Below are 17046 nucleotides of genomic sequence, written 5' to 3'. Positions count from 1 at the left end.
TTCCTGACATCAACTTTTATTTTCACTTTCTAAGAAAACAGGACTTCTATTGCCATATTTCAAAACTAGCTGAACATACGCAGATGAAAGAGTAATGATTTATATTTATGTTTTACATTTTGCAAATGTTCTTTAAATGTCATAGTGAATCAATTTTATGTATATTATTAATCCACCCGTTTTAGACAAAGTGAGATCCTTGGATGTTCTCAGAAAGGAAAAGCCCTACCCAATCCCTGTGTCCCCACCAATGACAAAAATTTTACCTCGCTTCCTAAGCAATTCGCCGTTTGGATATTTGAACATCTTTTTCCAAAAGTATGCTCTCAAGTTTAAACGTGTGATTTCCGTTGTCAGACCACTCTGTGATGCAGTGGAGAGCCACAGGGCTCATTAATAATGCTTTACAAAGTTCCACAAATGAGTATCCAGTTTCATTTCATTTCACTCAGCATCTCCCAAACCTATTTGGTCATGAAACCTTGCCCTTCCCTGCCACTATGAATATCCCACCAAGCACAATTTTGAAAATGGTTCATTGGTGTATCATTAAAGGTCCTTAGTTGATAACTTCCCCCAGTGGACCTCCAGAAGTCTTGCTAACAAAGGAAGTGTTTCTGACCATGTGAGTCAGTATCTCCCATGGCCGCATCTGGTGGTGGTGGCCAGGTTGAGAGGGGAAATCCATAATGACATTTAAAATGTGTATGTTCTATAAGTTCACACTTGTATTTTGCTGCCTAGCATGTGAAAGTGAGTACATTTTGTGAGTAGGGAGTGTAGACCATTTTGTGTTTGTCATCCCTTTTTTACCTTTGGTTTGGTGGTGGGAAAAATCTACTTGTCAAGGATGCATTTTTTTGTCCTAAGGTCTGGGAGGACCAGTTTCAATGTGAACATGGTTTGGTGACCGCAGATAGAAGTGAGTGCTTCTTTTTTCAGACATTACTCCAGAACCTTGCAGAAGCTTTGGCTTTGCTCAACGAGCTGCAAAATATAGGGCAATAAAACTGATTAGAGTCACCTGTTAGAACGGCTAATTAAAGCAATTTGTATTTTTTTTTATTACTTTACAGTGTATGAACACATATACGGAGTTAATACACAACTCTGGTTTTCCCCTTAAACGGATTTCATACAGAAGAAAAATAGCGAACGAAGACAATGCAGTATATAGATGTGGTGACACCCAGCCGTCCAGTCCTTTTCTTTTTCCAATTATTACATATTTCAGGGATCACTTAGGCCTGGACTGTCCAGTACTGTAGCCACCAGCCCCATGTGGTTGTGTACATTTAAATTCAAATGAACTCAACTTAAAGAAATCAAAAACTCCATTTGGTGTACCAGCCACACTTCAAGGGTTCAGTAGACATTTAGGACAAGCAGCTACCATACTGGACAGCAAAGAGATAGAACATTTCTGATATCATCAGGTCTGCTGGACAGCAAGAAGATCACTGACCAAGGTCAAAAGCTCTCCACTGGTTCCACAGACTTTAGCAAACTATGACCTTGACTCATGAATCAGGAATACTTGTAAACACATTCTTAAATAACAAAGATAAGTATCAGGACATTGACCACTTGTGCCTGTCTTGCATGGAAACACACATTTATTTTCTCTAAATGGCCAAGTCATTAGGCAGACATACAGAGGATGGATCTTTCCTGAAGCGTTATAGATAAGTCCCTCTGCAGGATCCCAGGTGTACACACATCCATTTTATATTCATGCAATAAGTATCAACCTAATAGTGAGGTTTGTTTTAGGTGTATTCTGTTGCACTGCCACAGTTTTTCCCACTGATCAAACTTGCTACCTACTTCCATTGACGGAAAACATTGCAGAAGTTGGGGGAGTCCTACAGAGTTCAAAGAAGGTTTGCAAGCAGGACGTGGCCAGAAATCTTTACTGGGACCAAATTCACAGTCACCAAGGCATGATTGATTGACACGGAACTTGATGCAAAGAACTTTGCAATAACTTTTCTTTTCCGTTCTGGAAGTGAAAGAAAAAATGAAACACACACTCAAACTTTCTCTGTTCAGAGCTTTCAGCTGGTTGCAGCTAAGGCCTCCTAGCAATCAAGAAGCCAATGCCAGCCCCTCCCTTCCTCATTAAGTTCAGGAACATACATACCTGCAGACCTGTGTCTTTTATGGCTGCGTGATGAAAGCTGAAGAGATGGGCAAGCAGATGGAAAGAATGGCTCCAGAACTCTGGTGACCCCGATTTTCCCTCAGCCCATCGGTCTGTATTCCTCAGCGCATCACTCTGTATCTGCTTGGTGCTGGGTGTGACAATTGCTTTGGTTTTCCATCTCCTCAGCACATTTAATGAGTTTCTCCATTCCTAATTAGAGGACATGGTGTTTGGAACACCAGGTGGTATCTGGCTAAGACCTCTTTTTTTAACTTTCACATTGTTTTTCAAGGGAGACTTTTTTTTTTTTTAATACTGGCTCCAAATTATTGGTGATTATCTGTCAGCATGTCTTGGAGGTGTCGTCTCTAGCATGATCCAAAGAAGGAACTTGATTAAGGAGAAACTAGCTTTTTGGAATTGCTGTGTAAGTGATAGCGACGCTTCTTGCAGTTTTCTCGTTCATCTGTTTTCTATCCTATACCTGGAGCCAAATATAATGAACTCCTTCACCCAAAACCCTACCATTAAATCCCCCCATTACACCAGTTATTTATGCTGTTAGATGCCCTCTGACATCGCAGTCTGTCCTGAATTGCCTCTTTCCAGTGAGGGTGAGAACCCTTCTCCCAGAGGATTATGGGACTATGTATTCTAATTAGAACCTGAATGGTCCCTGTGTTATCGGTGGAGACTGGATCCTGCTTGTTAACTGTGCTGAAATCATTCGACAGTGGTTGATGTATCGCTGTGGTCTGCTGAGCAAGGAGCTCTGTTATTTTCACAGTTTGATAATCAATGCTCCACTGAACACAGTTCCTTTAGAATGTGCCCATTTGTTTGTCCTCTGCTTAATTGAACAATTGCAATTACTGGTACATACAACTAAATGTTAATTATTTTTCTCAGATTTTTTTTCTCTCCTAATGATTTTATTTACAAATTGGAAGACTTTATATTTTCCACACCAAACAAATTCTCCATCTGAACCAGTGTGATATCTTTAGCTGAAAAGACAGAATTTTTAAGTGCTCACCATTCCTTTTTTTAATCATTACGTGATATATAGAAAGCTGGAGACAGTCTTCTTTAACTGCTTTAGTGGTTGAACAACTACACGTGCAAGAGATGGCTAATAAACTTCCAATCAAAGGGTTATCTTATTTTTTTTAATAAATATCAAAGTAAGACAGCAGGGCATCAGCTTGACCAATATTGGATTTTTAAGGAAGTAATCAAAGATTGAATAAAATGTAAGTTAATAGCTGATAAGTAAAGGTAAAGCATACTCATTTTTGAAAATCTGGAAAGTTCAGCAAAGCATAAAGAGCGTTTAAATAATTCCCCGTAATCCTCCCCACCCCAAAACAATTACCATTAATTAACATGTAGGTACATCTCTTTCAAAGGGTCTCTGGGTTGTCCCTTTGGGATATGCTTACAACTGCTAACCTTTAACATCCAGCTGGGGTTGGTGGTCCACCCCCCATCTTTCTGGCGTGTTTCCATGCTAAGCTTTCATTAACCTCCACTTTAGTTTGTTAGAGGTGTGTAACCACTGTTCTGATGTGGTCTCACAATCGGGCGCCCTGAGTTGGCTTCCTCTGCGTTCCTAAGTCCACTTTCTCCTTGTGTTTTAGGGTGGTTACGCTGCGTATCGCTACGCCCAGCCCACCCCTGCCACTGCTGCTGCCTACAGTGACAGGTAAGGGCCTTCCTTCTCATGCTTGACATTTACCTGGAAATTAACTTGTGGGAGACGAGATTCTCGTCTGGTCTTGGTGCAAATGCATGACTGCTGGGGAGGCAGCACCCCAAAAGTTAGGTCTCATGGTGAAGGTCAACAGGGGGCCACATAGAGAGAGGATGCACAATGACGCCTAGCTCATTCTAAACACCTGCCCTCTCTGCTGAGACACAAAGATAGTGATACACTTTGTCCGTGCATAGTTGTTTTCCTGATCTCAATTCCTGCGACAGCACACCTTGCATGCACAAAGTATACTCCCTGTACCAATCTTCTCATGGTCTTCTCTGTAAGACCCTGGTTTCATCTAACGCATAGGACAAAAACCAGGAGATGATCCTGCAGGTTTACCTCGATTTTCAGTACCCCGTTTCCCCCTTTTTTTTTTTTTTTTTTACATCTTTGTACATCCAGGAAAGCATTCCCCTTATTGCATTTTTTAATCCAAACCAAAGGAATGGGGGAGGTGTATCTGGCATTCATAAGGAGAGTTGTTCTTTTTGGCAACGCCCAATGACCATACGAACAGAAGCCAACATTTATTTGTAATGCACACATGTTAAGACTGGCAGCGGAAGGGTTTAAGAAATGCAGAAGTCAGAATTGGATGTCGGGGGTGAAGGCTGGGGGATGGAGGAGCTCTATTACGCGTTACCCAGGCTTAACAGATGACTCGGTTTCTGAAATGGCAAGCCACAGCTATTTTTGTATAAGTGCTTTGAAAAAAAAAGAAAAGTGTGCGTTTCCATATCGAATGCAAATCGTTGGCTCTGTTTTCTGAGGACATAAATGTGAATGTTCAGATGCTCTGCATGCACAAATGTCATGGAGGGTGCTTATTTTGGGTAATGACTCCTTTAATTTAAAAATATGTTTCATGAATAAAACAGTAATGGTACCAATTTGCATGTGTGGCTGAGGCATGCTGGGTCCGACAGGTAAGCAGGCGATGTCTTGGACTCGAGAATGGGGAGTGTCGGCAGACACTGGTTCTCCTCCCTGGCCTCTTGTGACTCAGTCCTTATCTTGGTTTGCTGTGGTATGCTTTCTCTGCAGTTCCATTTCATTTCTCACAAGGTGTGTCGTTAGCTCATTGTAACTACAGACTTCTTCTGAGGTATACTAAAGCAAAAGAAATTCCTGAACCCAAAAAGCCTCACTTTGAAAACCCCCTGCCTAAACTTATAAAATGGCTCTTTGGCAAGATAGAATTGAGATCTGTTGTCTGAATGTATGCAGGTATTATTCCTGTTTTCTTATGAATAGCCATCACGAGCTCTCAAGGCTGGAGGGAGCTTCCAGAGGAACCCAAACTATTGTCAACGTGCAGTTCTAATTGCCTAAATTATCCAGTTACCCAGTCATCAGTTGCCAGGATGCAGAATATGTCTTATAGAAGTTGCTGTCTTCAATACACTTTGACACTAGATTAGGGAAATTGAGAGGGTCAAAAAAGCTAATAAAAATGATGACAATCTTGAAATCCTCAAGATCATTCTACAAATGAAAAGACTTAATGCTATTAAATTCTGCACACTGAAGACTCACAAAATATCAATTGTAATGTGGTTCATCTACAACCCTTAATTATTTTTATGAAAATATCTCTAGATGCTAAATTCTCCAACACCCACTCTGTATATAATTATAATCATAGTAACTTTAGCCTGCTGCATAATTATAAGAATCTTAAACAGATTTATGTCTTTGGATTTTTTATCTTGCTTCTCAGTATAAGTGCATCTATCCCCAAGCTGAAAAAAAAAGGTTAATTACAAAGATATAATTTAAATTGCTTTCTTTAATAAAACCAATCTAGACATTTGGAAAATAAAAAACAATGTTTAATACTATTCTTAGATAGAATTACTTGAGAATCTGGCCATCTCTGTTTGCGTTCATCTTAAAAATTAAGTTAACAATTTGCTGCATTTGGGGGCACCATATATGCAAATGTATTTATGAAATCTGTTGTTTTAATATTATTAAGATTTCTCACCGGCAACATGTTCTACTGAAAAATTGCCCTCATTCTTGGTTTGGTAAATCTTGACTAACTCTGCAATTCCCACTTTGGTGTAATAGTTTCAGTTGAAGAAACCAACTAAATATACTCTTGTCCATATAATTGGCCTCTTGCTGTTCATTAAAGAAATTTGCACATTAGGTCCTTTTGGTTGCTGAGGCAATTGATTGCTAGCCCTATTTCACTTTATTATAAGCAAGACACTTGCCACGTGTGGAGATATCGCATTGAGGGAAATGCAGTAATAGGTAAATTACCAGAAAACAATCTTTAAAGTGATGTTTCTGGTTTGATGTGTAAAGTGAATTTATGAAATGGTGGTACTTCCTTTTATTTTTAGTTAAGCAGGTAAAGAGAAGGAAGACCCTTTTAGAGAAGACACATATTTGGGGGAAAATGTGAAATGATCAGAATAGCTTTCGAATCTAGATTAAGATGCCAATTATCTAGAATTATCTCAGGGCATCTGTGTAATCATTTCTTTTTACTCAATCACAGTGTCATCTCAGTAGGGAGACACTCTTAGTTCCTACTTTCTAGAAGAAAGGCAGGATGACAAAGAGAAAAGCTTCTTAACCCAAAGAAACTCCTTCAAAATAGGAAGTAAAATCAGCAGGAATAGAGAATGTTTGGGTCACGCTCACTGGCTGTCAACTTGATCAAAAGAGAAGCTGCAACAAACTTTCTCTCTAATCGTGAGATTCACTCTTCAGACATCTTGAAAGGGAAAGAAGTTTGATGTCCCCAGTCGGTAGAATTTTACCTTTTATCAGCACAAATTAAGCCCTCATCAAATTAAAGATTCAGGGGCCTTTGGAAAATCTTGAACTCCAGTAGCCTCAGGACTGGCCAGAACGTCCTTGACGGCCACCTTGCAACTCCCCACCCAACATCTTCTTGGTTAAATGATCACATGCTGATTATCTCGGAGTACCCTGAGAGTTTCTGAATGCTGACCTCCAGAATGAAGACCGTCTGGTGTGGGCAGAGATTTCCCCCAAAGAAAAAGACCTGACTGGACTAGGTAATTTTATAATCTTATTGATGAATTGAATGACAATAGGCAAACATCTTTCCTTGGCATTTAGGAAACATCTGGTAAGCCTTTGACCTCACCTCAAATCTTTACTTCAAATCTCACTTTGATTTGTGGAAAGCCAACTGTCTGAACTCTCAAGGGAGATGGTTTTCTGAGCTTGAACCAATCAAAGCATGGCAGTGGGGCCAATGGTCATCTGGTCATTGCATGCCACTTGGTGTTGCTGATGTGTTCGTGGTATGTTCTGGATTTGACAGGTCCATCATCACAGTAACTCAGTGAATGGCTTGCTTGAATTAAGCCTGGGGACAGGCTTCTCTTTATTGATTGGCTTTCGGTTTCTTTGTGTCCACGACTTGGTCCTTGTTGCATCTTTGAGCAGCCAGACTGGGAGGTGGAGGGGTGGTGGTGGGGGGGAGATTTCCTTTTCCATGAATTATGCTACAGATATTTGGGTAAATATGTCTGATGTGTACACTGCTTTGATGAAAATGTTACTGCGCCAAAAAGGCAGACATTTGTCATGCTTGTCCTGCTTGCTAAACATTCTAACATCCCCTAACAACCAGTGCATGGAAACGGCCCTCCACGTTAGGGCAGAAGGGAACTCAATTCAGACCAGCTAGAGGAGAAGGTAATAAAGTGGTTCACTCCAAGATTTCACGACAATCCAGTTACCCTGATAGTTACCCTGGGCCACTGTTTTCATATAAGACATGCATTTCCGTAAAGATCCCTGAAAGTTAGCAGCTTCTGACATACAGTAGTAGTCCTGGCCATACGGGTGCCCCTAGACTGAGCAAAAGAGACAGCAAGCAACAGGCTTCTGTTTGTTTTATTTTCTACCCTTTTTTGTTTGTTTTTTGAGACCTTTAACTTTCATCAGCAATGTTAGACTGTACCATGTGAAATTTCTACCTTTGTGTGCCCCACATGGTGCAATACTGGCAATTTCATGTAGCTCAGCTTAATGAAAACCCAATTAAAATGCCATAATATCAATTATCCTGCTCTCTGCACTTGAAATATATATATGTATGGTCATACACATATATGTGTGTGTTGTGTATATATATTATTCATATACATATGTGGAAAATATATGTATACACAACACATACACACACACACACACACACACACACTTCTGCCTTAAGACCTCATGGAGGACTCATAACAGTATCTAGGTAAATCTTAATACAAGGAGGTCAGGACTCGTCAAGTTCAGCCAGTCACAAGCCCCATGCTAGAACATCTATTAAATGCGATACTACAACCTATGAATAAAAGGTTCTATCTCAGAGAGAAATAGATTAGTAGTTCTTTCTTAAAACTCAATAGGAATAAGTAGTCATGTCTTTGGAGTCATGGAGAGGTGGATCTGTAGATCAACTATTTAAAATTATATGGGTGGTAGGGATGGATGGATACATACATGCATAGATGGGTGGATGGATAGATGGATGGATGGATGGTTAAAAAGGTAGATAGATGATAGATAAATAGATACATAGGTGGTTAGGTGGATGAATGGAAAGAAAGAGAGAAGAGAGAAAAAGGAAGGAAGGGAGGGAAGGAGGGCAGAAGGGACGGAGGGAGGGAGGAAGAATGGAAGAAAAGGAAAAGAGAGAGAGAAAGTGAGCAAGAGAGAGAGAGAGAGAGGAAAGAAGGACGGAAAGAAAGAAAGAAGGAAGGAAGGATGGACAGATGGGAAAAAACTATCATCTCTATGCTCTTATAATATTTCATCATAAGCTAAACTACAGGAAGTAGAACTAAATCCTTACGTACAACCTTAGTTTGATCTAAACCGAAAAACTAAAGGGGTTTGAGTTGATTTCCATTTATGTGGGTACTCTCTCTACTTTAGGACTTTTGACGTCCTGGATTTAGGTTAAATAATAGAGAAATGCCGTCATTAAAATAAGGCTAATAATTGCATTTAAAACGATACACCATTTTATGTGGAGTCCTTACCAAATCATATAGACTAAAAATGCAGGGGTTGTCAGCCTACAAAGCATATGAGCCCCCTGAATGGGAAATTTAATTTACCATTTAAGGGTTTTTTTTGGTAGAAAGGTTAATTTTAAAAATACTGTTATACTTTAGGGATTAACAATTTTACTCTCTCTTGCTGTGGAGTAGAATGTAGAAAGTTCATCTATGGGCAATGTGGATCCCTTAATGAGGGTAGACCATGCGAAGCAGAGAAAGGCGGGAAGTTTCATTGTTTTCCCCATTCCTCTTATGTGAACCAAGTTAGATAAGGGTGGAAACTGTTTCTGATTAAAAAGCAGTCACAAGCCCCTGCACCCATCCTTTGTAGATGTGTGTAAGGAGGGATTTCAAGGTCTTATCCTGGTGCTTTGTGTGAAGCACTAGCTCCCTTGGCCAGCTCAAGACCTGATGACACTTACTGGTTTACCAGGACAGGAGAAGAACACGGACAATGTAATATGGCCGTCAACTCCCTTGTCTGGGGAATGGCCAGGCTTTACCCGTGCTTCTTTCGCATATGCTGTGAAAAATAGCTTTTCTTGTATGAAATGATGACAACAGCTTTGCTTTCTTCTTTTTTTATCCAGTTTTGTTTTTAATGTTCTTCCTTGGCAAAGTAAAAGTTGGCAACTCTATGATAGACTCCTTATTATATTTTATTTACATTTTCAATCTTTTTTTTGAGAAATCCACGGGTGGATTTAAATTAAAAATAGAGTGAGAGCATTCTAAAACTTGGTGATGCCAAGAATAGTATTCTCAGATGAACGAGAAACTGAGGGCTTAGTTCATGAGGGGATAGATCTGCAGTTAAGACAAGGATTCAGGGTCGGAAGGAAGCTATTTTGGACTCACATTCTAATCTGTTGAGTTAAAACATGGCAGCAATAGTTACTCCACTATCTTTTATTGATAGTGCCCTGTTGAAGTTGTTCTTGATTTTAGCTTTTAATCTTTTCCACTGTTTTCACTCATCCTGATGAGCTCTTCTGGGCTCTGCAATTAAGAAAAGAAAATGATGCTCTGTGAACTCGTAATAGAAATGAGACACTAATGCCTTTATTTATATCCTTCTGTACCCCAGTGCCCAGAAAAGCACATCCAGTCTTTAAAATTAGAACACCAGGTTGAAATATATATTCATACATAGTATTGTATATAATATCTCCTTGTTTTTATTTATATTCTTATTCTTCTATTTGGTTTAAAGTTTACTTTCTTAACTGATTCTTTGTTTTTTGGTGCGTCAGCATCCCCTCAGGAAGAGAAAGGGAAGCTAATTATTCTAGACAGCTTCAGGGTAACAAGAAAGAAACAGGGATTGCCTGTGAGTTTCCTGTTACAAGGCACACATACTACATGAAAATAAATTGCTTCAATAAAACTTGCCATATATATGAGAATGCTCCTGTGAAAACGTTCCTTAGGTGGAAATAGAGAACTTTGGTACTTGCACTATTTCTTAAGACTTCTTGAAGTTCAATAGAGTAACTGAGCAAACTTTGATTCAGATCATCTCTCTGTGATAACGATAACAATAATTATGATAATAGCAATAATAACAATGGCTGTGTATGGAGTCCTTACTATGTGATAGCACTAAGTGTTCTAAGTGCTTTACAAAGACAGTCACTGAACTGTCTCACTAAGTATTAAATTGACCGCCATGGTACAGATGGGGAAGACGAGCTTGGGGAAGGGTGAAGCAGATGTTCAGCTCAACTTGAGAGCTAATGTCTATGCCCTTAATCCCCAGGCTCTATTGCATCTTAGTGGAGCAACCTTGAGAAGTCGTTTCTTTGCCCTCCGTCACCTCATCTGTGGTGGGTATATTGATTCCACCTCACAGAGTGGTTTGGAAGTTTTGAGACACTGCCTATGAAATATTCAGTGCATCAAGGGCAGTACATAAGATACTCTTGTTTTCATTTTCATGTTCATATTTTCATAGTCATAAATTCCAGTTTTTCATATTTTATTTCATATTCCCACAACATAGTCCATTAAGAGCTTTAAATCTGGGTAGCAACAGTGAGCTTAGAGGAAACCAAAAATATCTAGGTTATTTCAGTTACACCTGAATCTCTATAATCCAGGGCTTTGAATCTGTTGTTTCTTTAACTGATTCCAGAGTCAAGCAAAGTTTAGGGAGGATAATGACCAAATATACTCAACTGATTATGATGTGGACAAGACTTTTAAAATATAGTAGGTAGGATTATACGCAACTCTAATCCTTTTTAATCCACTGAGTTCCAAGAATAATTTATGTTTGCTTTGTTTTGCATTTTTTTTAACGGAAAAACATGCTTTTTTTTTTTTTGGCTACTTAAGCCCCCCCAATTGATCAGTCCTCCAAAGTTTAGATTTTGATATGTCAGGTTTTCTTAAAGTGAGCAGTCTTAGATGATGTTTCCTGCCACTTTTAAAAATCTTTTCACCACGTAGATTTCTGTTTTGAAGTTAATTTTTTCCGTAGTGTCTCTAGTGTGCCAGGTGCTATATAAAACATTGGAACAAATGACCTGATCAGGTAAGCAGTATAGTTAGGGCACCCATATAATGATCATTTAAAATGGATCATTTTAAATGGGACATTGAAATGATCATTTAAAATGGGATGACGTAACAGAGAAGGGATGCACTGGTAGTAATGACTCCAGGACAGCAGGCTTCAACTAGGACTGTCGTAAAACCAGAGGAACATGTGTGGTCATCCTAAGTAGAACCACCAGTGTGTGGATAGGAGAAGCAGGTCCAGGCAGGGTGATGTACACCCTGGGAAATCCCACTATTGGGCTTCAAGTCCAATGTCTGTCGGTCCAGGTCCTGGACTGTTTCTACCTCCTTATGCTATTGTTACAAAGTCAGGGCAAAGGCACGTTTGCAGCTTCAAATAGTCATACCTGAGACACAACTTGATAACTTAATGATTAAGAAGAGAATGGAATTTCATGCTCTCATTTATTTATTTTTCCCTATGGATCAATAGTTCTGATTGAAAGTTCACCAAACAAATTACGATAACTAAGATAATTATATCTTCTGCCAACCTGTTCTGCAGGTTGGTGCTGATTCCATGCTCAGAGATAGTGAAGGAGGGAATGTAGAGCTCTTGCTGGTAGCATCAGTGTGATTTTGGGAACTTGTGTTTATGGACACTAAGCTCTCAGTGATGAAAAGTAATATGGCTGTTACTGATCAGTGTGTTTCCTGAGTTTCTCTTCTTTTTAATTTACAGACAGGTACACACACACGCGCGCACACGTTAAATGAAAAAGTGCTCAAGTTTTTGTTTCAAGAAGTATTTGCCTTTGGTCCATAATCTTAACGGCTTCTTAACAACCGTTAGGCACTGCCAGATGAATATATAATTAAATTGAAGCGGTTAAAAAAAGAAGCAAGCCTGTAATAGTCAACAGACTGGACCAAGAAGGAGTTGGGGAGATATTAAAGGACATTCCAAACCCAATAGACCATAGCTGTCACAGCCATTTGGGTAGACACGTTTGCCAGTGACAAGACAAGATATAACAACTCCTTTGGTCATATCATGGCCTAATTACATACTTTTTGGGTTGCAGATCATTGACTTGATAGGCCACAAAAAAGCAAATAAAACCTATCTTCTCAGTAGCGCCATCAGGGTCCTTCAGCTGTGAAAGGTTTAGAAGCAGGTGAGAAAGCCCAGAGCTTTCTAGAGGCTGGTCAGGAACCTCTGATGAGGACCTGTACACAGAAGCCTCTGGATGAGCCATTTCTGTTGCAAATAAAGAACTTTCCTCGTAGAAGACAGTATTCCAGTCAAGTAGAAGGGAATATACACACAGTAGATAGACTCTGAACTGATGAAGCATTAGTGAATGTGACAAAAATTAAACCTGCTCCACTTTGCCTTTTATTTTTTTGATCACTATCAGATATGCTAGAAAATCTATCTTTGGGGGTAAGAGGGAACTTTTCACTTAAAAATTTCTAGTATTTCTTTTAACGTTATCAAAGCAAGTTCTGACTTTTGTACCTATGAAGAGAACTTTTAATTCTTTTCCAGAAGAACTGACTTCTACTTAAATGTGGCCTCTCTTATTTTCATATTTGTGTGTAATACATGCCTGTGAGCAGTCATTGGGCAGAAATAAATGACTTCTCATGGTTTTCTCCCTGATGTGAATCACAGTGATTTATTCTTCTGGAATGAGATTCTCCTCTAAATCATAGTGCCTTTCATCTTGAATTACCATACAAAGCATTTAGAGTAGGGCCGCTATCAGAATTTAGGGTAGTCGGGTAGGAAGAGCTTGAGGAGGAACTAACTTGTCCATGTTGTCATTGTTTCCAGGCCTATTCTTACTACATTATGATGTGTTAATGTTCAGATAGATCATTAGATTGTGGGGAGGTGAGACAGAATCAAAGCCAAACACCCTTTTCCCTTCATTATCTTAATCACTTAGATTGAAATGTGTTGGCCTGAGAGTCCAGACATACATCATACATCTGATAACCTGGAACAGTGGTTCCCACTGTTTTTGCAGCCGTGGAATCTCTTTAAAAAGAAAACTAGTATTGCTGGATGCTTCTAGCATCCTTTTAATCCCTATCTCCTTTCATGGTCCAAGTTTGTAATTTGAAATTTGATTGCATTAAAAGATTGAGGGACTTTCCCCCCCCCCCCCGCCATTTCTATATTGTTAGAGGGTTTGTGGACCACTTCTAGTAACTAGAATAGGAGCCCAGCTGGTGGGGGTGGGGACACTTGAAAAATGTCTCCTGGAAAATATTAGCTCCACAGCTTTCCCAGAAAGACAGTTTCTCTGCTGTTCTTTTCATTGTTTATTCAATATCTGTATCGAACTAAAACAAACAACAGGAAAAGAAGTGCTTACCTTATTCTGTTCTAAAATTTCAAGATTGAAGTGGTTCATCTTGAGGGTCCTTAGAGCCTTACTCTGAGAAGCATTGTTCCCAGACCAACCAAATTGGCCTCACCAGGAACTTGTGAGAAATGCAGAATCTCAAGCCCCACCTGAACCACAATCTGTACTTTCAAGATCCCGGGGCGATTTGTGAGAAGCACCATTCTCAGGGTGCTTCAATTCTACCCCGATAGGCAGTAAATAATGTTCACTCTGAGTTCTCCTTCCACAAATCTTCCACATGTAAGAGAGTTTGTCATTGTAACTTGTTGCTTTGTAAACATCTCTCTGCTCTCTCCCTTCCTAAAGGAGAAAGTAAGAGCTGTCCACGGTTGGGCATCCCTCACAATCCATTCCGTTGTGACTTCCTTCCTCAACTAGTTTAGGGCCACAAATAATCATTTTTTGATTCCAAAGATCCAAGAATAATGAAAGTGATTCCATGCTAATATCTCCTCATTGGTTGTGTAATGCTGTAAACTCACACTGTTGTAACACGTACCCTGGAAAAGTCACATCTGATTTCTCTTACCTTTATGGAGCCTCTGTTTTGTCATCTGCTAGGGGAGAGCATAACACCGGTTAGAATCAGAAAGAGACAAAGGTGAACATTGCTTTATAAACTGAAAGAGGTGGCGAAAAGCATGGCGTTATCAATAACTCAATTGACTATTGACAGGTTTTTTTTAGGGTGTATATGGTTATTTGAAAGCATTGGATGTATACAGGCAAAAGCAAGCAAATTAAATTAAATCTATCTAAAAGTGCAAATCATTTTTAGATGAGGCAATCTTCAGGACCCACCGTAACACTAACATTCTGGGAACCTGTGCCTTCCCCAACTTGTCATTGGCCTGACCAAGATGTAAAGCAGTGTCTTTCATACTCATTGTATCTATTCTTTGATTGGCACATGCGTTGGCAAATCTTTGCTTATTCACCAACAGACTGTGATCAGAGATTTACATATAGAGACAATCTCAGTAAGTTACTTACTACACGCGGTAGTACAGGCAGGCTAATTGACTCTCAACTGCCTCATCTTTAAAGTGGGGCTGATGAATCATGCCTGCCTCCATGGGTTGTTGTGAGAATTAATTGAGATCATGAAGAAAAAGCTCCTTGAATAGCACTGATACTGAGTAGCCCTCAGGATATCATCATCATCATCATCATCCTCAACATCATTATCCTCCTTATTTTTATTATCAGCAGCATCACTAAACGATAGGCATATTTTGTTTTGTTCTTGGCCCCAAAATGAGTCCTTTCTTGTGGCGGCAGGTTTTCAGAGTCAGGAGAATATTTTTGACTCTAGAAGTTTTTTTGTTGGTGTTGTTTTGTTTTTCAATCTTGACTTCCATCCTAGAAATATGAAAATACATAGACCCGAAATTTGCTAAGAGAGTAGAACTGAGGTGTCCTCACCACACACAAAGAAAGGTAACTATGTGAAGTGATGGATGTGTTAATTAGCTTGATTGTCTTAGTCATTTCACAATGTACGTGGATATTAAATCATCACTTTGCACACTTTTAAAAAAGCATGTACAACCTGATTATAAAAATTTTAATTTGTCAATCATATCTCAAAACTGGGGAAAAATACATTGGGCCAAAAAATGTTGAAGGAAGAAGCAACTGGGAACCATGAGATCAAACAGCCTGTCCTTCTGTTCATCTTTCTCCTGGATTATTGCTTCTCTTTTCTGTCCAAGGAGGAAGGAGCTCAGGCTGTCAGGGATGCATCAGCTTCTTAGGAAAAACAACCAGTTCTCCCAGTGTAAACCCAGCCCCCAAATCAACATGGCTTTAGATTTAAAGAGTTAAAAAAAGTCAAACTAAATCTGCCGGTGCTGCCCTTTTCCCATTGTGCTTGGTGAGAAGTCCAATACTGCGGTGGAGGTGGGTTATTGGAACCCCAGGGAACTTTCTACCATCAGCTCACTTCATTTTGCACATAACTCCTAAGTGGACCCAGACCTTCTCAGCATGGCCTCTCCACCCTCCAGAGCCTCAGCCTGGATACCTGCTGCTCTTCCCAGCCTCCAGAAACTCGGGGACCCCCTCAGCCATATGAGGGCTGCTTCCCCTAGAGAACACGTATGCTTTTCAGAGAACTTGCCTGACCCATTTCCACCCCGTGATAGGCACTCATTGACATGAGAAGCTCCTTCTGCCCAACCAAAGCTGAGGTGGGATTTTGCCGTCCTTGGAGGCTCCAGCCCACCTGTAAAATGACCTATAGCCTCGAAAGGCTCTTAACTATCTCCCACTTGCCCTAAAACCCCAGAAGCCCAGGACTTAACAACACAAACACCAGGCCTCTTTGTGGGGAGAGAGAAGCCTGTATTTTTCATGAGTCCATGCAGCCAGAAAAATACATGATGTTTTCCCCCCCAAATAAAGGCTTTCCCATTCATGTTCTCATTGATCTGCACAAAACAAACAAAAATCTAAGAGGGGTAGGTGCTATTTTCATTCCCATTTTCCAGATGAGGAAGCTGAGGCCCAGAAAGGTGAAATGATTTTTCTATTGGAACACAGCTTGTGTGTGACCAGGCCCAGCTTCCAGACTCACAGTTCTCTTTCACTTTAGCCGAGAAAGTGGTACAGTGGGAACAGGGGAGATTATTAAATGTTGGAGATACTAAAATTACAGAAGTGGACTCTCCCCAGGTCTCCAGGAAATGGAGATGCTCTTGCATTTGAATCTCTAAAACTCAGAGATTTTGGATGGAATATTCACACTGGGGACAGATTCACAGTACTTAACTCCTTTTGCACTTAAACATTTTTATGTGTGCGGTGTTAGCAGTAGGAACTGGGGCTCAATAAAATAGTTTTGAATGGGTGTTAATGCAGTCCCCTTTTAAAATAAAAAAATACCAGGATAGACCCTTTCAGAGGAGTCTATAGTCAGTCTTTTTATTCACTTGCTTGTTTGTTTCTTTATACCTCATCTCAATTCTACAATTGGCCATGGCCTCTTGAAGTACATATGATAGAATACTAAATATATATATATACACACACACACACAGAAACACACACACACACACACACACACACATATATATATAAATTACAACAGGGCAGGGAAAAATATGAATCTGAATGGGATTTGTACAATTCTAGAGTTTTAGAACTGAGTCAGGGTGACAGGTAAAA

General features: G+C 39.8%; 1 protein-coding gene across 40 annotated transcripts in view; it reads left to right on the top strand.

Annotated features, from left to right (window-relative positions):
* The window catches only part of RBFOX1 (RNA binding fox-1 homolog 1), a 2180200-nt gene that overhangs the window by 2138553 nt on the left and 24601 nt on the right, over positions 1–17046 (top strand). For all 40 annotated transcript variants that reach the window (XM_067706699.1, XM_067706702.1, XM_067706687.1 and 37 more), the window contains one exon: positions 3787–3851. In XM_067706699.1, coding sequence (XP_067562800.1) covers positions 3787–3851 — 65 coding nt within the window. The remainder of the gene's footprint in view (positions 1–3786; positions 3852–17046) is intronic.

Source organism: Pseudorca crassidens, chromosome 15, assembly GCF_039906515.1.
Source record: "Pseudorca crassidens isolate mPseCra1 chromosome 15, mPseCra1.hap1, whole genome shotgun sequence".
NCBI classification, from domain to species: domain Eukaryota; kingdom Metazoa; phylum Chordata; class Mammalia; order Artiodactyla; family Delphinidae; genus Pseudorca; species Pseudorca crassidens.
Note: the sequence above shows the minus strand (reverse complement) of the source record. Positions and strands in the feature narration are given on the sequence as shown.